At 50.8% G+C, this 20,747-nt stretch overlaps 1 protein-coding gene and 1 long non-coding RNA gene across 2 annotated transcripts; one reads left to right on the top strand and one right to left on the bottom strand.

Moving 5' to 3' along the window:
* Nucleotides 1–3,711: 3,711 nt before the first annotated feature.
* SP9 (Sp9 transcription factor) lies at nt 3,712–6,324 on the bottom strand. The gene is made up of 2 exons (XM_052675454.1): nt 6,215–6,324; nt 3,712–5,690 (listed from the first exon to the last, which is right to left on the bottom strand). The coding sequence occupies exons 1-2, from the start codon at nt 6,233–6,235 to the stop codon at nt 4,338–4,340; spliced, it is 1,374 nt and encodes a 457-aa protein (XP_052531414.1). The 5' UTR covers nt 6,236–6,324; the 3' UTR covers nt 3,712–4,337.
* Nucleotides 6,325–15,116: 8,792 nt separating this feature from the next.
* On the top strand, nt 15,117–20,380 carry LOC128076999 (uncharacterized). The gene is made up of 3 exons (XR_008204765.1): nt 15,117–15,137; nt 16,146–16,355; nt 20,251–20,380. It is a non-coding gene; the product is annotated as an uncharacterized LOC128076999 (long non-coding RNA).
* Nucleotides 20,381–20,747: the final 367 nt, after the last annotated feature.

Genomic DNA, 20,747 nt, shown 5'->3' with positions numbered 1-20,747 from the left:
GTATTCTGAGTCAGTACAAATGCACAAGGCAATGTTTTGCTTTCTGTTTCAGGGCGGCACGTGGAGATAGATCAGTGGACAGGTGAAGGTGCTGCTGAGCCGATGGGCAGCTTTCTTCCCCCCTCACTGCCAGGGCAAACAGCGCTTTATTACCAGTCCACTTCTACTTCTTAAAACTGTCATGCCGTTTTTCAGTATCACTCAGAGTATAATATATGGTGGAAGTGACCTGGCTTCTCTTTTAAGCACGTGTGAATGAGTTTGAAAGGGTGAGCCATTAAGCGATGTCACCTTCTTCTAAATGCTTTTGCGTGAGGTTGCTCCGAGTGTTCTTAATGAAGTGGCCAGGCTTAAAGATGTGCGCAATCCAGCGGAGTCAAGCCCTGTGGTGATGTGTGCGTGAGAGCTCTGAGCGAGCAGGAGCAGGAGGCTGCTCAGAATGCCCATACAAAGCATCCAAACATTGTCTTGTGAAGAACGTGCTGTCTGTCCCTCTGGGAGGGGCAGTGTGATATGGGGAAAGGCCTGTTTTTGTGGCAAACTTCAAGTTACACACACCAGGAAAATTCAAGGGGTAACAAGCAATGGGGTGTGCGTTCCCAAAGCAGGGGCAGGGCTCTGCGTGTGGCAGGGCTCCTGTGCCCACCTGGGAGCGGCAGCTGATGCCTGCAGCTGTGGGCACTTTGCCGGGCCCTGCCGTGTGTGCCCGCCGAGGTGCGTGCTGAGCACACCTGGCCTCCTTCCCTGGGAATGCCGGGAAGTGGCGCGGGCTCAACGCGAGGCCGCCGCGATTGAAAGCTGCAACAGGGAGAGTGCCATGTTGGACGCGTCTCTCAGAGACCACCAGCTGAAGAGCTCTCAGCAAGCCGCTCGTACTCACCAGGCTCCCTCTGCTGAAGGTCCGGGCGGCCCGCCGCAGTCCCGCCGCCCTTGGGAAGGCACGTAGCCGGGCACCCCGCGCCAGGTGCGGTGCGGCGGGCAGAGGGGCGGCTGGAGAACGGCAGCCTGTGTGCAGGCCCGGGGCAAAAACCCCGGCGGAACCCCCCGCAGCGAGGGCAGCGCGCAGGGCGCCGGGTTCGCGGCGCGGCCGCTCGACGGAGCCCTGTAGGAGGTGCTGTCGCTTCACGGATGACGGTAAGAGCATCTTTTTATTATTGTTGTGATTAAAAAATACACGGGACGCGGTCAGAGGTGACGGGGCCACCTCGAGTTCCCCCCGAAGGAAGCTCTCTATTTATGTTGTCATTGATTAATTCCCGCTACCTCATTTGATTCCGATTTAGAACGATTTGATTCTAATTGAATTAGCATGTAATTTGGGTGTACATAATTACTGTAATTATGACGTTCAGGTAAGGCAGCTTTCGGCTCGGAAAGGCAGTTTCAAATGTTCTACTTTTGTCTCTTCCCCGAGCGGACAGGGACTCCGCGCCCCGCGAGCCACGTAGCAATTAGCCCATCTCGCCGGCAACGCTCGTACGCCGGCTGAGACAACGAAGCCGAAGCGGGAGGGCGGTGCGGTTTCGCCCGGTGCCCGCCGGCGGGGTCTCCCGCCGGCGGGCACCGGGCGAAGCCGCGCCGCCCAAGGCGGCCCCCCGACCTCGCCCCGCCGCCCGCGAATTTCGCCGCTAGGTGGCGCCCGAGAGCCGCCGCACCGGTGCTGGCGGCCGCCGTCGGGAAGGCGAAGCCGGGAGTTTTCACCCCCCTCTGTTGTTGTTGTTGTTGTTATTATTATTATTTCTTCTCCCTTCTTTCCGATGTGTTAAGAACGTTATCCCTTGAGGGAATTTGTCGCTAAGTGATTCGAGCTTCAAATAAACACTCGGAGGGGGCGGGGGAAATGGCTGCGAGCGAAGCGCGGAGAAAGTTTCCTTTCGAACGGCAAAAGGCGCAGTTACGGCGATCGGGGTCGTTGCGTTCGCTGCTTTCCTCCACCAAACCCTAAACCGACCAGCCCCGCAGCGGTGGGCTGCGCGGAGCCGCCTCCCTCCGGGCGCGGGGTGCTCCGGAGCCGCGGCTGGAAGAGAGAAACGAGATTTATTCTGCTGTCCTCGTACCTTTAGTTGGTTTTGTTTCGGTTTTTTTTGTGTGTGTGAAAGTTCCCCAGACCATATAATTATCGCCGACAAGTACGAAAGAATGGCGTCGTTTATTTTTAAAAAGGTGACATGCTGTCTATTTTCCCCGTTAAACGAACCGGCGCTGCGGCCCGGAGCTGCTCCCTTCTTTCGTTTCGGGGCAGCCCGTCCGTGATGGACGTTTACTGACCCGAAGGGGCAAAGGCAATGCGAAGAGGTCCTTGATCACTGAGCTGAAAATTGTAACCCCGGCCCAGCAGAAACCGGACCCGGATGGGCTCCCTTTGATGTGTTTTATTATAAATGGAAAACAAAACCGCCTCCCGCCCCGCACCCGCAGCATTCCCTGCCACTCCGGCCGCCCCGACCCGCAGCCCCGTCCTCCGCCGCAGCCCTCCCGCACCGCTCGGTCCGTAGGAGCGGGGCTCGGCCGGCAGCGCCGCAGTTTCTCTTTGGGGCGACGTCTAGGTGGCCGACAGCAGAACCCGTTTGCCCGTGTTGTTAGCGCTCCCTATTTTATGGCGGATTAAAATATTGGTGTCCTTCCGATCTGTAGCGGGCGGGCTAAATTAACTTCTTTTTTTTTTTTCCTTTTTTTGTCTCTTCTCTCTTTTTCTTTCTTTCTTTCTTTCTTTCTTTTTTTTTAAATAATACAATTATCTCATTTAACAATTTGCCTTTAAAAAAAAAAAAAATTAATAATAATACCGTGGCTGTTAGGTTGGTGGTCAGGAGACAAAGGGAGTGAAAATAATTTTCATTTCAATAATTGCCTTCTGGTCAATTTAACTGTGCCTTATTTTGAAAGAGGCTGTCTAAATGAGATTCCTGTCCCAAATGTGTTCCCAGGCCTTAGCCCGGCCTTTAATTATTCCCGAGTTTTTTTTCTTCGGCATAAGACGCTGCACTGAGTAATCACAAAGAAGTCAGAGAGCATCCTTGAACCTTTTCAATAGCAGAGCCACTGATATTCAAATACCGCGCAAGGACCATTTGACTGCATGGGGACATAAGCATTTCCAATTCGCTATTTGCATAGATCGACCGGCTTTGAAAAGGAAAGGAGCAGTTGTCTTCCCGGACATTAAAAAGCCTCGTTATCAAATCGAGTGCTCGGTTTGGGGCTTTTAAAACGTTTACATTTTATCTCAGGTTGCCCTTTACCGTTTGACATGCAAATTCGGCGCAGTTAATTTGGACAATTAAAAGGAGCTTCAAGGGAGCTTTGTCACCGAGCGTATCCCGGCTTTTCCCCGCGGACCGGCGGAGATAAAGTTGGCCAGAACAAATGATGTCTGGGAGATTAATTAGATATTTGATAAGACATGAATCCCTAATAAGGGAATACAAGGCACAGGGGGCTGCTGCGCGCTCTAAGTCAAAATTAATAACATTTAACAAGATTTTCATTTAGGCATGAAATGCCTTTTCCGGAGTATTGACTCGAGCGCTTTATTCCCCCGAGATCCCCCCGCACTAACGGCCCGAGCAGCGGCCCGGCTCTCCGCTCTCCCGCTCCGCACGGCGGCTCTCCCCAGCAGCCCGCAGCCGGGCCCCGGCCGCCCTCCCAGCCCCGCAGCCCTGAGCGAGCCCGGGGCCGCCCCGGCCACCAATAAGGACAGAGCCGCGAGCGGATGGTTGCGAGTCCTTTAATAATACCAAAATGAAAATATGTCGAGATTTTTTTTTTCCATACAGATAAACGCATTTAATTTCTTTAAGCGACCTTAACTTACGTGTGTTTGAGTGAAATGTTAACTCAAAGTTTTAAATATCTTTTACATATATACTGACTTCCACAAAGTGCATCAGAAATTTAAAATAAAATAATAATTAAAAAAAAAAAAAAAAAAAAGTAACCGAAGCCCCAAAACCTCCCTGAATTTCAGGAATTCACCGATAAAATAAAAAGGAAACCCCCGACCCCCCTGACAGATCCACATTTACAGGAAAAATAAGCGACCACACTCGGGTTGGGTTTTGTTTTGTCTCCGACCCCTATTTATACAGATGGGTATGAGATACAGAGCAACCGTCTCGGCCTGCCGCCTTAGTTTCTCACCTTCAGCCTCTCAGGATGCTTTCCTTTCAACAGAAAGAAGAGGAAAAAGGAAACAGGGGGAAGAAAAAAAACCGAAAGAAAACAGAACAAAAAAGAAAGAAAAACGAAAAACGAAAAATCGCAGAAGCGTCCCTCGGGGCGGGGGGTCGGGTGGCCGCCGTCCCTGCCGGGCCGGGCCGCGCTGCGGGCAGCGATCCCTAGGAGTCGCCAGGGCCGCCCGGGGGTTCCTTGCCCGGGCCGCGGGCGGCGGCCGCCCCGTCGTGCAGGAGGAGGTCGGGGGACTCGGAGCGCGGCGTCTCCAGGTTGCTGGCGTCCGTGTCGCTGTCGCTGCCCTTTTTGCCCCCGCCGCCCCCGTTGTGCGTTTTGATGTGTTTGCTCAGGTGGTCGCTGCGCATGAAGCGCTTGTTGCAGACGGGGCAGGCGAAGCGCTTCTCGCCCGTGTGAGTCCGCAGGTGCCGCTGCAGCTCGTCGGAGCGGGTGAAGCGCTTCCCGCAGAAGAGCCAGTTGCAGACGAAGGGCCGCTCGCCCGTGTGCCAGCGCAGGTGCGCCTTCAGGTGCGAGGTCTTGCCGTACACCTTGCCGCAGCCCGGGATGTGGCAGCTGTGCAGCCCCTTGCGCCGCAGGCTGGCCCCCGCCGGCCCCAGCCGCTCGGCCTCCTGGCAGTTGGGGCAGTCGCAGGTGGCGCGGCCCGAATAGCGGCGGGCAGAGCGCGCCGAGCCACCCCCCGCCGCCGCCGCGGCCGCCCCCGAGATCATAGCGCTGGCCGCCGCCACCGCCGCGCTGGAGTCCGTGTAGGAGGGCAGCACGGGCTTGAAGCCCTCCTGAGCGAGCAGGTGCTGGCCGGTGGAGAGCAGGTGCGAGGCGGCCGTGGAACCCAGGCCGGTGGAGCTGAAGGCGGAGTGGGTGAGCGAGCTGAAGTCGGGGTTGTAGGTGCCCAGCTGGGAGTGCAGCGAGGCCTGGGGGGCGCCCGAGTGCAACGAGCCCTGCAGCCCCCCCGCCGGGTTCTGCACCTCCAGCCACGAGCCCGGGTTGGCGTGCACGTCCCACCACGGCGAGGCCGCGCCGTTGGCCACCTCGCCGGCCGAGAGCGTGGAGTGGAAGCCCGACTTGTACCAGGATTCGTAGGGATGCGCCATGCCCACCCGCGGGTACAGCCCGTCGGCCGCCGCGCCGTGCACCTTGGAGATGAAGGCCGACTGCCCGGCCGGCTCCTGCGGGGACACGCCCGCCGCCGCCGCCGAGTTGGAGAAGAGCCCGCCGTAGTCGCTGCTGAAGGCCGACGAGGTGGGCGAGGTGGAGGCCAGGCAAAAGGCGCTGTTGGCCGCGCCTGTGCCGCCGCCCAGTCCGCCGGAGCCCCTGCTCGTGGCCACCGCGAAGCCCGACAGGCCGGAGCCCAGGTTGCAGCTGGACGCCGAGCGTTTCCAGGGGTGGAAGCCCCCCTTGGCGAAGGCGCTGGACTCGGGCAGTGTGGTCAGCGGGCTGGTGTTGCCGATCTTGTTGCAGGTGGCGGCCAGCATGGCCAGGGGGGTCGTTCCGAACCGCGGCTCCTCCTAGGACAGACACAAAGCCGCCGTCAGCCTCGCCCCCGCGTCCGGCCGCCGACCGGGAGCGTGGAGCGGGCGCCCGCCCCGCCTCGCTTCCCGCCGCGCTCCCGGAGGCCGCAGCCCGGCCGAGCCGGCGCACGTCGGGCGCCCGCCGAGAATCCCCGCGGCGGGATGGGACGGAGCCGGAGGGGGCACGGCGGGGCAGCGCCCGGCGTCGGGCGGAAACGCCGCGGCAGGAAGGAGCGGGGAGTGCGGCGCGAGGCAGGGGCGCGGGACCGGCGCTGAGTCGAGCGGGACAAAAAAACGGTCCGAAACGGAGCGAAACGCGTCTCGGCTCGGTCGGCGACGTTACGATTCATAGAAGTAAAGCGAGGAAGCACCGCGGCTTCCGTGCGGCCCCGCGCGCCTTCGGCCGCAGCGTCCCGACGGGGACCCGGCGGCAGCCCCGCTCTGGCGGCCCCGCACGACGGCGGCCGCGGCGCAGGTTTCCGGAGGCAGCGGCCGCGAGGAAACGCGCGGCCCCGACTTACCCCGAGGATCGACGTAGCCATAGCACGTCCCTGGGCGGGCTGCGGCGGAACGGGAGGGGACGGGGTTCGGTGCGCGCCCGCGCCGCCCCGGCAGCGCCAAGGACACTCCGGCTCGGCGGGGCTAAACTCTGCCTAAGTGCGGGGCGCGCCCGCTTTGAAGTACCGCTGGCTGCCGCGCTCGCCCAATGAGGGCGCGGGCGGAGCGGGCCGGAGCGGCCCCGCAGCCAATCAGGCGCGCGGAGGTGCCGGCGCCGGGGCGCGGGGCGCGTGCCAGTCAGAGCGCGCGGAGAGCGCTGCGCGCCGGGCCGCGGGCCGCTCCGCAATTAGTGCCGCGCTGCCCTTCCCGGGACGCGGCCGGCGGCGGTGCTTGCGGGGCCGGGCACGGAGCCGGCGGAGCGCGGCCGCGTGGCTTCGCGCGACGGGGCCCCGCGTCGGTGCGGGCGGCGGGACGGCGCTCGGTGACGTTGCGCGGGGTCGCCTCAGTTTGTTCGCTTTGGCGAGCGTGAGAGGCGGCCGCAGGCGCGGCGCGTTCGTTCCTTTCCGTGCGAGAGGTGCGACGGAGGCCCCTCCGTTATGTCAGCCCCGCGAACCCCGGGCGGGCGCCGCTTTCCCACGGCGCTCCCGGCTCGGCGCTCCGGCGGGCGGCCCCGCTGTGAGCCCCGCGGAGCTCGGCCGCCGCGGGTAGCCGGCAGCCCCGGCGCCGTGCGTTACGGCGGAGTGGCGGGACGTCCTGCGGGCCGCGTCCCCGTGTGACGGTCCCTAATCGTCTCCTTCTCGATTCTGCCCTAGCGCCAAGCCCCGGAGCAAGTGCTCGGGGGGCGAGTTGGAGAACGCGGGCGATCGAGGCGTTTCGCTTTTCTCTACTTGGTTTTGATCGTTTCCTTTCCGTGCCTCGCCGAGCCCCGCGGCCGCACCGCACGCCGCACCGAGGGCTCCCCGGGACGGTTTGCTCTCGTCGCCCGAGGCCGTTCTCCGCGCCGAGCGCGGCCTCGGCTACGGCGGGGCTGAGCCCGGGGCCGCGGCGGGGCGCGGGCGGGGGGGGCGGCCCCAGGGGCGGCCAACAGGTGCCCGCCCGAGGAGCATGGCCCGCACTGAAGGCATCCGCGGGCGCGTCCGCGCCCGGCCGGGATGGAGGGACTGGGAACGGGGAGCGCCGCTAAAAGCTTTCGGGGGTCAAGTGAGCTCCGACGGGTTTTGTGCCGTGCTCCAAAAATGGAGTTTTTAAACAAAGATCGGCGTGTTATGCTCGAGTGTCGAGCCGACTGTTAAAACATTTGGGGGGATAATGACAACGTAACAAAGGCCCGGTTCAGAGTGAATCATCACCCTTTTAAAAGTTAAAGCAATTTTCAGGAGAATGGCTTTCAGCAAACGCTTTACATTATTCAAAACGGCCAAATAATGCTCTATTATAGCGCCTGAATGCTGCCAGTCAGCCCCTAAGTGCAATTTGCGCGAAGGCTCCGTGCCTTATCTCCACTTCTTTATAAAGAGGTGAATATAAAACAATTTCTTCCAAACCCAGACGGAGAGCACGAAAATTGCTTCCCTTTCTGCAATCAGGGCAATTTAACTGGAGTGCAATTAGCACTATTAAATGTCGATTCTGCATAAACAAATCTGACTAAGAAGCGAAAGTGGGGTGAGAACCTCATATAAACTGAAACTGATTTTTTAAAATTATGTATCCGGGTCCTTCACAATTGATCCGTGACGTTTTCATTTCGGAATATATTTACATCATAAATACATTATGTTTAAATCAACATAAACGTTAAAAAAAAAAAAAAAAAAAAAAAAAAAAGAAAAAAAGAAGAAGAAAACGACGACCAAAGCAAAGCCCTGGCCGTGCACGCTGATAGAGCAGCTCCCACCGAACACGGCCGTGCCCTCCCCGGCCCGGCGCTGCCCGCTGCCTCGCCTCCCCACTCGGGTTCCGGGCGCCGGGCTGAGGCCGGGAACAATTCGTTCATTAGCGCTGATTGGAAGGCTGCGGGCTCACATCGGAGAGCGTCAGATGCGGCGGCTCAAAACGCAGCGCCGGGAAAGGGTTGCCAAATAGTTCGAAAGAGATCGATTTCCCTGCGGCTGGGCGCGGTGCGGCCGTGTGGGTGCCTGGGAGGGGACCGCGGCTTCGCACGGGGGTGCTGCGGCCGGGCGAGGGCTGAGCCCTCCCAAGTGGAAGGGAGCGGCGTAACCTGTGCCGGGTGGCGGGACGTGGGCAGGGGGAAGGCGAAGTGCTCATAGCTCAGGCACATAATTGAGTCCTGCCTTTTTTTTTTTTTTTCTTTCTTCTTTTTTTTTGAAGCACCTCTCCCCCACCCTCTCTCCCTCTGCCTCAATGACACTCCGCGTTCCTTGAGCCGGGCACCGCCGCTCATTGTCAGAGCCACGCGCGGGGGGATACGGCCTCAAATGAATAACTTGGGCTCGGAAGAGGCTGCCCCACGATGTGCCAGAGCGGGGATAGAGAGATGTAGGAATGGTGCTGAAATACAGACCCGGCGCCTGTTGAGCCCACCGCATTCTTTCCGCCGTTGAGTTTTTCATTTGTGGGTAAAGATGAAGAACGGCTTTAGATAGAAAGAAATCTTTCCTAGCTAACAAAAAGGGAAAGGGCACCGGGATCGAATAGATCACGGAAATTAAATGAAAATTAAAGCACCGCCACGATCCCTGTCAGAGCTGTCAGCGCTGTTCGTTATGCAGCGCGCAGCCCAGGATGGGCCTCCCGCACCGCTCTGCCTCCCGCACCGCCGCTCGGGGCCGGGCCCGCGCCTCCCGCACCTCCCTGCCCCCGCAGCTCCCGCAGCTCCCTGCCTCGCACCGCCGCCCGCAGCCCCGCGTGCTCCCGCGCTCCGAGCGCTGCCGCGGCCACGCCCGCCCGCCCCGTGCCGCTCTGCTCGGCGCGTTTGGGCCGTGCGTGCGAAGCCTCTCCCGTTCCTCTCCCGCTCCGTTCGTCTCCGCCGAGACGCGGTGACAATTGAAGGGAAGGCTGTGTCAGGGGAGGGAAGGTGACTGCAGACTGTGGGATGATTTTAATTACTACAATTATTGGGAGATTATTCAGCGGCATCACGGGTTTGTTTTCCGCCTTGGTGGGGAAGTCTGAGGAGCGCCGCACGGGGTGCGCGGCGCGGATTCTCTCTCCAGCTCCTCACGCTTCGCGGTGCCGTTGCGATAAGTCTGTTAGACGCGACGGGCTCCGGCTGCGGCAGGTTTGAAATGCAGCCGGCGCCAACGCTCGCGGAGCGTCCTTTGAATGAACGCGTTTCCAAACAGCTCCCGGAGCGCAGAACCACCTTTTCCCCCGCGCCGGCCGCAGCGGCTCCGAGGGCTCTGTGGCCGCTGCTGGGCGAGCCCTGCACGCAGGGAGCGCGCCTCGGGAACGCGCCCCTCGGGCCACCCCGCGGTGCGGCCCCTGCCGCGTCCCCGCCGCCCTCCCGCTCCTCACGCCGTCCCGGCTTTCTTCCGCGGCGTTTTTAGCAAGGCGTGACTCAGAGCGTTGATGGTGATTAAGCAAGCTGTCTATCTGCAGATAGAGATATGTGGGCACGTAATAGACAGGATGATTGACGCTGCAAAGTTCTCCTCGGTCCGCGATGACCAATAAATCCCGGCGCTGGCTTCGCCCTCTAATGAATGGCTGCTGGGGACGGGTCCCCCTGCGCTGCTCCCCGCTCTCCCGCCCCTGCCCTGGGATGCGGCCGAGGACGCCGCTCATTGTGCTCCCTGCCGGCAGCAATTACTGCGCTGCAACTTTAGGTGAATCCAGCGCTGCTCACGAACCATTTCACGTTCAAGATGCGAGCTTGCGGTACTTTCCTAGTGGCAATTAGGAGCCTATTACAAGCCATTAAATTGATCAATGTACCTTAAACAATGTGAGTGATTTATATGGCAAAGAAAAAAACTGTTTTGCATCCATTGTACTGCTCTGGCGATCAACCTGGCCCTGCGTGTCCATTCATCACTTCTTTGAGCAACAAAAGCGATTTGTTTAGAAAACTTGTGCGCACAGAGACAACCTCAGCATCTCCGTGTACACAACGTGTTCTCAGCTGGGGGCTGCAGCTCGAGGGCTCTGGCACGGCGGGTGGCTGTTTTCCTGAGAGACGAATTGATCTTATACCCGAGGGAATGAAGGCAGTAAGGGCGTTTCTGCTGCTGTCCAAGTAAGCCCTGGTCTGTGGCGCAGGGAGGAAAGCAGCACGTTACCCATTTGTTTGACAAAGCTCAGGGCTAGGCAGAGGCACACCAGGTGAGGAGCGAAGCGAGCGGTGTGGCCTCCTCAGTGCCCAGAGACCCTGAACCCAAGTGGCATCACTGGAGCACCTGTGGGCCTTGGGGCTGTCTGTGCCAACTGCCAGGAGGCAGCGAGCCACACCTGGGGAAGGCCTCTTGGAATGAGGGGTCCTGGGGTGTTCAGCTTCCATCAGAAACAATGGGACTGTGCCTTGCCGTTAGTGCAGGGCTGAACTGTTTCTCCCCTTTTCCTTACTTCTCTCTAAACTTTTTCGCTCTGCTTCTTTGTGCTGCAACATGACTGTTCTCCGTAGCCCCAAGGTCTGGGAGAGTCCCTGCCTGTGAACTCAGGCTCCTGAGGGAACGTGCCATACCGGCTCACTGAGTCGGCCACACAGCTGCACTCAGGTGGTACTTGCACAACTGCAGTGCTGCTGATCAGGACAAAAGGACTCTGACAGGCTTTCTTCAGGTGGAAATCTCTTCTGAGCAATCTCACAAGTGAACATTATTCATTTAAGATCCCAGATACCATTGGTGCTTCAGTAACAATCTGTTTTATATGTTCTGGACTTCAGAAATTGAAACACGCTCATCAGAAATCACTGTTTTACCATGTTACTTGCTGCCAGGAGGTAGACACACCACATCAATATCGGGACAAAGAAAAGAAACAAGGAAAGGGTGTCCAATCCTGTCGAGGGCTATGACCCTTTTGTTGCACAGCACAAGGTACACTGCTTCACTGTCTGATTTCCAAGTTGTTCTTACAGCGCTGACACTATTCACTGGCTAATCTAGTCATGAGCTGCTGCTTTTCTTGATAAAAAGGGATTAGCAACTGCAGCATCTACCGTGTATACAGGACAAGATGAAATGCAAACCCTCCTCCCGCTTCTCTATAAAATATGCTGTAATAAAAGAGGGGGTGTTTCTGCTGAGTCTGTCGCATAGGACCCTATTCTTGTCTTTCTTCTAGAGCCTGCACCATCAGCAGCAGAACACAGAGCCAATGGTGTGTCCTGCCTGCCTTACAGCTCTGGTAGAGAAGTTGTGGAAGAAGAGTGAGAGATGTGAAGGCCACTTGCAGAAATTCGTGTCCCGTTGTTGTGCTTTTAAGCCTTTTTCCTTCTCCAGTGTGTTGTTTTTGGCTCTTGGTCCAGGAGCACTGCTGTGCCAGCCTTCTCAGGAGAGTCTCTGGCCTTCCTCTCCTTCAAGTATATCTGCTTTCTCAGAGTGCTTTCTGTAAGCCTTACCCTATGCATTTATTGTGGAAAAGCAGCTTATGTTTCCTCACATGCTGCTTCAGGCGCTATCTATCCATCTGGGTTGTGTTGTCCTTCAGTTATTGGTCTTCTTACAGTGATCAAGAGAACTTTTACAGATCTCCACACTTCTTGTCAAGGCAAAGAAGGTGCTGCTTTTAATCAAGGGAGAGGGCAACACAAATGCAGTCCTAAGTCACTTAAGCCAATTGTGAAGGATACAGTGTGTGCATAACTGTGGAGGACATCAGCCATTCAGTCCAGCACAGCTCAGCATCTCCAGAGCCAGAGCTCCAGAGTCCCCCTGCCCCACTCCCACCTCCTGTGCTGGCAGCCCCAAGCACACAGGAGCAGAATGCTGAGGCCAGACCTGGGGCGCTGCACAGATTGGAGCCACCAGGTGAACACAAGCCTGCAGGTACCATGCAACACTTTCTTCCAACAAAAAAGATTGATTGCATCTTGGCCTCGTCATTAAATGCACTATTATCAGAAGAAGCTGAAATAATGCATACAGTCACTTTAAAGGAAAGCAGGTTTCTTTGCGAACATGCCTATTATTTCAATAGTCCTTGAGAAGTATTTCAATAGTGGCCAGGTTGTTGCTTACTGAAATACATTTGGATTGAATACATATATATCAAGGGTTTTCTTAATTTTAGTTTGAGTTATTCCTGAAGTTCTCATTAAATTTACCATTTCTAAAGAACAGATTAAATGAAAATGGCTTTTAGAAAAATAGAGCTGGAAATTATTTTGGCCTTTCTGACCTGGAAGAGGCGATAATTTGCTGCAGCACCAGTGATTGGACATGTCTGACATTTAGGTATTCCCTCACAGTTTCAGTCCTCTGTACAGATGAACTCTGTCTGGGACAGCCTGGCAGTCAACTTTTTGTTACCGTAACATAAATGAGTAGACTATGGCTGTCTTAAGCAATCTAGGCAGCCAGCACCAATGGAAATGAAACTCTGGTAAGGGCAATGATAAGAAAAGGATGTCTATTATCCACACTAATGCTCCTAACATTTTCGAAACAGCCATTACTTGTGTCTGTCCATAATTGTCCTTGCTACAGTAACGGTGCAATCTTTCTCTCAGAACACTTACAGAAATTTCTCTCCACTGACTTTTCCAAATGTAAACAACCTATACAGCGTCTTCTAATGTAAAACAAATGTGGTAAGTAGGTCCCACATTAAAGAATCACTTTGACTGGAGTGTCTGAAATACTCAAGGGATGTATGGGTGAGTTTGAAAATGCGTTCCGTTTCCAAACTCAGTCCCGTAGAGATGTATGAGTGTCAGTAGGAGTTGTATAGTGCATTATTTCTGAGTTTGAATGGTTGCAGGAAGCAGACACAAAATAAGTTGTGGGTTTTTTGCTAATTTTAATATTTCTCAGGGCTTTTATTGCACATGAACGTGATTGTTTTTCAGTGTTGATGCTAACAGACAGTTGTCTATTTAAAAAGTGATGCATCTCCAAAATTCTCAGTTACAGCAGAGCAGCTGGAAGCCAACATCTTTATTGTCCTGCTCCCTGGTTTGTAATCCTGTCAGATAAAACATCTTGCCTAATCTCATTAGAATGGGAGTCAGTGCAAAGGCAGGATGTTGAGCACTTCAGAATGGCTGAAAGCAGTGAAGTGAAAAGCGAGTTCTCACCTCTGTGTTAAGAAACATGATGTTCACAATACCTGTGTGGTACTTATGGTGTATAACTTTATTATGCAGCGTGGAGGAAATTTAGCAAAGCCCCTGAGTGTTTTGCGTCCCAATTTTGCCAGCAGCTGAGGTGCTGGTTTCCAGAGGGCATGGAAGTGATACCATACATACAAGGAGGAGATGCAGCACCTGCAGGGAGACCAGCAGGGTCCTGCAAAGTAGCAGGAGTCCCAGAATACTGCTGTGTGCCAAAAACACAGGCTGGAAATGCTACAAAATGTGGTTTTATTGCTATGTTAGTGAGGCACTCAGCCCATTTAATGCTGGATGTTCTTCCAGTCCAATACAGGAGTGTGGCAAACCTGCAGTTGTGCAGCTCCAGGACTGAAATGCTGCGGACGCAAACTGTTTACAGATGGACTCTTACCTGCGCACATTTGTGTCCATAAAAGGAAGAGGGAGGGGGATCTCTACAAATTAGCTGCTTGAGAGGAAAACCAAATAGTCAAACTAGCAGCTTGGTAGTTCGATACTCAATTGCCTTTTGTTACAGTATTTTTCAAATAGCTGTTGCCATAACAACATAACATATTCTTCTTTTAATTTTTTTTTTTTTCTGTTTGAAAAAATATGTATATATTCTTGCCAGAATTCTTCCATAATAGCTCCATTAACTGCAGTGACTTCTATTGGTGAGGCCAGTGCTGATGTCTCCTGCTGTCACAAGTCACTCACCAGTCCAGCAGATGTTTTGTTTAGTAAGGCCAATTTGAGCTTTATAAAACATGTTGTGTTTTTTTTTTCCCATCCTCAAAGAGCAAATATCAGTAAGGATGGGATTCAGAGGCAATCATTTGCCATGAGACAAGGCATTTGGTACCTTTTGGGAGAATTTCTTCCATACAAATAAAACTGAATCGGGCCAAATTGTAAAGATTCTGCTTTAAAGTAGTGACAGTGTGCCAAATAACAAGATTTTGGCTTGTTAGGAACACACATATACCTAGCAAAAAAAAAGGAGGTGGAGGAGGAAAGGAGGCAAGAGATACAAATTCCTTAGAAGGCCAGTATTTTTTTCCCCATTCTGTAGTATCGATTTTGCTAAATTCTGCAGGTAAAATGTTGTAGATGAGAATAGTTTGGCACAGCCAAAGAAAAGTCATTGTAAAACAGTTGGAAAAAAACAGGAGGAAAGGGGTTTCTTTAAACACTGATGCTGCCCCAGAGTGCTGACAGTTTTATTTTGGATTCAAGTAATTTGCGTGACTAAGAACTAAGCACTTTTCCAGGCCATCCTCACATATGACAGTAACAAATGTGTTCAGAATATTATATTTAATAATTTGTCTACTAACATCATCTTCTTTCTGGAAACATTTTAATCGCCCATCAGTTCATCAGATTGAGCTGTCCCTCTGTATAATGGGACTTTCTATGTCTCCAGAGAGGGAAACTGAGGTACCAGCTCTTCAAATGCTGTGTGACCACAATCTTTTCTTGTTACATTTCTTCTACGCTCAAAGCATGTAACCTATGTATGGGAACTGCTGAGTCGTGGCCTGAACCTCTGATTGATCGCCTGAGGCGAGCCATGAGTCAGCCAGAGGAGCACAGGTGAAGGCAGTTCAGCTGTGCTGCCGGAAGGTCTATCTGCCTAGACCTATTTAAGAGCTAACTAGCAGTGGGGAAGGATCTCTTTTGGAGATCTGCTCTGCTGGTGCTTTGTGGGTGAGTCCAGGATAGGGGTAAGCCTTCTATTTATTCTGTTTTGTTATCATGGTCTACTTTGCCTAACTCTCTTGTTTATTTTGTGATTATAACATCCTAATAGTCTTTGATTATACACTTCTCAACAGGATCTCTAGAAATCAAAATAGACATCCTTATTTAGTTTCTGAATTGCATGTCCTTCATTTTCATCAATACTAAATATTCAGTAGATCGAGTATCAAAATTAATCATTTTTGTCAGGGTCCTTTAGTAATCAATTAGACCCATGTTTTATTGTAAACTGTCTTGTTTTTCAGGCCGTCATCATAGAATTAGAAGAGATTCTATTAATTACTTTATTGTATTTACTAAAATCCATGAGAGAATTAGAAAAATGTACTCTGTGTTATTTCTGTGCTGAACTGTCTATTGTGTTGTACTGGCCATCTGATACCAGCATCCTGCTTTTCTTGGAGAGGTGTGCAGGGATGCACATCCATGTGTGTGCACGTGTGACCATGGTTTCTTTGCACTAGGCAAAAACCACGTTTTTAAATCTGTAAAAGCGAAAGGTATTGCTAAATCATGTATTGATTTCCATATTCACTTCCAGAAATCTGCATTCACAAGAAAGGTTTAAATTAAATTCTGGAGAGGGTATCTAGGTTTGAACAAGTGTAAATGATGTTGGTACTTGATTATCTGGTAACAAGGCTTCAGTTACACTCCTGCTTTGAGGGCACATCTTCTGTGTGGTTTGTGAAGGTACCTCTCATTCCAGGTCACTTGAAGCAGCAGTCCTTAATACAACATCACAGGTCCTGGAGGTCTATTGTGAAAACTCAGAGAGGATGGTGACTTCTTCCTGTGTAGTTAAGATTTTTCTTCTTCTAGTATGTAGCTGAAAATATTTCTGTAACTGAATTAATTTCCTCCACATTCTGAAGTGTTTAAAAGCATACCCACGCTGATGTATTTCCACTTGTAAGAGAGCAGCAGGTCCGGCTTTGGCATGTCTGCTCAAGGGTCTCTTTTTGGTTCAGCAGCAGATCTGTGATGGGCTGAGGGAACTCTCCTTGATCCTACATACAAAAAGGCTGAAGCGCTGCTGCAGGCTCCTGCAATATGATGGTGATGTGAATGATGTCCATCCCCACCACTGCCTGTTGGATTTCTTTTGCTGCAGTTGGGTTGTTCAGTCTGACATCGTTTCGTGAAGACAACACATCTGCAGTTTGTAAATTGAGAGAGAGGTTCTACATGCACCTTTGTTACACCCCCTGTTGTTTGCGTGTCCATGTGAAAAATGTTAGTGAGATGTATTAAATGCACCAAGAGCAACCATCTCTTTTGCACCGCCCTGCTGCAAAGGGGGTTGAGAAGACAAACTTGAAACAAAAAGAGCTTTCATACCATGGTCCAGTGCGACAAAGTCATTGTAGGTTGCTCTTAACTACCCAGGGAACTTTCAAAATGGGCACTATTTGAACTCCAGAGCAGGGCCTATAATCTTGCTTAATAATTACTTCAAATGTGACAGTTTAATGCAGTGTAGGTATCCAAAACGATTTCTGAAATTAATAATAGACATGCTTTATAGCTTACGCGTGTCAAAAGTTATAAGACAAGTCTCATCATAGAACTTGACTATCTTAACGTGACTTTTTAAATAGTCTGACAATTTAAAACAATTACATAGCATTTTGTTCTTGCTAACTTTTAAAACAAAAAAATGTTCCATTGTGTTTATAGGGCTGACTCTGGTGAGGTGACCTCTGTGGAGGGGTTACTCTTTGAAGTTCTCCCTGAAGAGCTTCAAGGCAGCTGCGTGTTTCAGAGTGTGATTTTGTAAGGTTTTGATGCTAGAAAACTGTTTAACAAACAGCTCCAAAATATTTAGATTTTGATTAATAACACACAGTGCTGTGGTATTTAAATAATATGAAGTATGAAATCTAACATGTGGCAGAAGAGTATGTGTTCCACATGGCTAGGAGGGCAGGAATGGAAGCACACCAGTAACTGAGCCGCAGAGAAAGTTATACTAAGTCAGTTAAACTCTCCTGCCGAAATCTGTTCAACTGTTGTCTCTGCTTGTGTCAAAGTCTTTCCTCTGACGCTGTGGCTACAAGAATGCTCCTTCAGCAGCGCTTTGTTCTGCGAGAGACCACACGTTGTGGATATGCAGAGCCCTGCCCGTGACCAATGTGTGTACCCCACACACAGCAGTTTGGGGGATCAGCCCAGTGGCCCAGGACAGGGCTGTGGGAATGATACTACCAAAACCTGGGGAAAATAGTTGGATATAACATCATGGAGAGCAGTGCTCACATGGACATTGGTCATGGGGCCTCAGAACTGAGAAGTGCTTACAGTTTGACAATCTTCAGCGTTGAAACTTTGCTGACAAAAGAAGCTTTACGTGGCCAAAAGAAGGCTTACTCTGTCTGTAGGCAGTAAAATACTGCTGTGCATGATGTCTTTGCAATGAAAGGGCTTTTGCTGATGTGAAGAAATACTGAGCTGGCCTGCACTGAACGGTTTGTTTGAGAATCTCACCTCCCTTACATCCTAATTACTATTGGGATAGGATCACGTCTACTCCCACAGTAATCATATATTAGCCTTTTCTATTAGCTCTAGGATGAGAAGATAAGTTTGCATGCAAGTATTTATTTTATTAAATGAAAAAGAAGAAAGCTATCCAGCTCTGGCATTGTATACATGGCCTTATTTGCAGATATCTTTTAACCACCAGAACAGAAAAACTCAGACATTTGATTTTTATTTTGAGTCAAGCCAAAGGAAAAAGCAAAAGGTGAAAGCATTTTTTTTTCCCCAAATATTTTTTCTCTACAATAGAAACAATATGTAAATGAAATAGCTATTTACTGTGAATACATTCACACTGCAAATATGCAAGTGGTTGCTTAGCATGCTGCTGTAACGCTGTTATTGTCCAGTAGGTGAGGTGTACCTGTTATTCTTACCAATTTCCTACTTACTTAAGTGCTTATTTGTTTATTTTCATTTGTAACAGTTGGAAACAGTATACAGCTGCAGAGATACACACAACTGAGAGGACTCAAACCTGACTTTGTGAGCGTTTTCGCCTTTGATCTACCAATTCTAAGGAAACCCTACCAAATGCAGTTCTGTCAGTGATGGGGGATCTAACAAAAGGCAGACTGGGTAAAATACGAACGTACCTTTAGCTGTGCTGTACAGTCTAAAATAGACGTCGATGTTAAAGCGATTCTGTCTTCAGATCAACATAGCAAAAATGCAAAGAAAAGAGCTCATTTATCTAGCTGCACTGATCATATCTAGCCCACATTTGCGAATTGTTTAATTGTGAGTACTCCTAAGCTGATGTTACTGCATTGTGAGGATTATTTTGCAGTTGTTGGTAACAAAATTTAAAATAGTCTCCATTTAGTCTCTTTCAGAAGAGTTGAAGCTAGATGAAGTGAGAACTAAAGGTTTATGATAAAGAAAGGCCTTGTAAGCAAATGTCTTAATATGTGAGGGAACTTTTATCTACTGACTGGAGTCTTACTTCAGAGCTAGTAACAGAACTTCCTTTTCAGAGGTCATTCACCCCATCACAGAGATAATGATATGAAGAATTTCATAGAACATTTTATGAGCAGAAATGTGACTTCTTTGTGTTTGATTCTTCAGATTACTATTTTTAATCTCAGCTTGAGTCTCAAGCTTCTTAATCACAGATTATTTGAGTGAATTTCCACAAGAAATAGTACTTAGGGCTTTTGAAATCAGGACATTTTATTTCAGGTGCAGTATTTAAGTTGCACAGAGAACTTTCTACTTGTGCATGTGGGCAGATCAGGTATAGGAAGGAGGATCAAAGCCTGAGATGGCCTCGTTCCAGCTCCTTGTTCTGCACTCCAAGCAGGCTTGTCTGAAAGACACTGGACATCATTTTTTCATCTGATGGCTCATTGACCGAACTGGCAAGGCTTCCCAGTCAAACCCTTCTTAGGGTATGTGATTCACAGAGCTGGGTCCAGGCAAGTTCAGGTTTAGTGATTTGTATGCTTGTCACCCTGGAGGTGTCTTCTTTTGTTAGCAATTACAAAAGAAAACAGATCGTGTTTGTACTCTGGATATACCATTGTCTGTGATTCTCCCCACATTCAAATATTTTGCAGAGTCCTCTGCTGAGCAGCTCATGGGGTAGCTCACACTTTCAGAAGTGTGTCCCATAGTAGGGGATGGCTACAATCCTCCTGGCATGATTTATGCGTACCCTGGTTTGCATTGTAGGCGTGCAGCTTTGGCATTATGCAGCTTCCTCATCCCTTTCAGAGCTGTACCCAGACGTCTTATTAAATGTGTTTAAGGCTGAAAGTTCTAAGGAGGAGTTATTGCATCCGTTGGAATGCAAAAATCAAAAAGTTTTGCTTTTCCTCATGCCTTCCAAATACTACGTGTTCTTACTATTTTCAAGTTGTGTTCATGACTCATGGATTTTTGAGTTGTGTTGTGGTTGAACATTGAGCACATACACAGTTATTGGACCAGGAGCAGAAAATAAAAAGTAGTGACAAGGAAAATTCAGGTTGGATATCAGAAGAAGTTTCTTCACCGGAGAGGGGTTGGGCACTGGAACAGGCTCCGCAGGAAAGTGGTCATGGCACTGAGCTTGCCAGAGTTCAAGAAGTGTCTGGGCAGTGGTCTCAGACATATGGTCTGATTTTTGAGTGGAGCCAGGAGTTGTGCTTTAATGATCCTTATAAGTCCCTTCCAACTCAGGATATTCTATGATTCTAATTTTGAAATTGTTTTATAGGAAATCTCCGCTTATAACATTTCATCTCAGGTGGTGTTCCAGGTAATATTGGTATGAAATTGACCTTTGAGAAAGTATTTACTTTGTAAATTCATCTCTATATTGATTACATTTGCTCACTCCACTCTCTTATACATGAGATCTCTGAGGCAGTGGTTTTGATTCGTAGCCTATTGGGGTCTTTGGATTGTTTCTAAAGAAATCTGATAAGGACATCTGAGAAACTGTATTCATTTACAGAACATTACCTGTAATTATGGAATTAAATGCTTTTAACTCATCTTCCAGCTTTCTGAAACACTAGAGAAGCTTCCCAGATCTTTCTTTTGCAGGGTCTGAAGGTACTAAAAAGTCCTTAACATTGCCTGTTCCTCAGAAGCCCTTGCTGGGGCTGCTTCTAAAATGGCTCGATGCTTCTCAGCTGGGTGGAAGACATTTAAGCAAGTGCTAAGTGAAACAAGTGTAGGTGAGAGGTTAGGTCGTGTTCTTAATTACCTCATTCCTTTTCCAGGTTTGGGAACCTAATGCTGTATCTTGATTGTTCTGCCATTCATCCTTGCAGGTACAGGTTGGTGGAGATGGCTGCGAGTCATCCCTACAAATAGATAATGTGCTTCTTATCAAGTGCTTTACCAGCTCTGGTATTAAGGATATTTTTGTGGCTAACACAGCTGGTGTTTTGGCAGGAAGTGTACTTGTTCTTCAGTTTCAGGCCTGTGAAGGTTACCTAGCTCCTCATGTTATTGCAGCAGTGAGATTAACGATAGCACTGCTAACCATCATTTCCTTTGTTGCTGTATGCTGTTCTTAGGTATTTTGTGCTTGACAG

Source organism: Tympanuchus pallidicinctus, unplaced genomic scaffold (assembly GCF_026119805.1).
Source record: "Tympanuchus pallidicinctus isolate F22 unplaced genomic scaffold, pur_lepc_1.0 scaffold15, whole genome shotgun sequence".
In the NCBI taxonomy this organism is placed as follows: Eukaryota; Metazoa; Chordata; class Aves; order Galliformes; family Phasianidae; genus Tympanuchus; species Tympanuchus pallidicinctus.
Note: the sequence above shows the minus strand (reverse complement) of the source record. Positions and strands in the feature narration are given on the sequence as shown.

What these genes read in the sequence shown, in the direction of transcription:
- SP9 (XM_052675454.1), bottom strand. Translation starts at nt 6,235, where the DNA reads ATGGCTACGTCGATCCTCGGG. An exon ending in TGGCTACGTCGATCCTCGGG is followed by an intron (nt 5,691 to 6,214) that starts GTAAGTCGGGGC and finishes TGTCTGTCCTAG; the next exon opens with GAGGAGCCGCGGTTCGGAAC.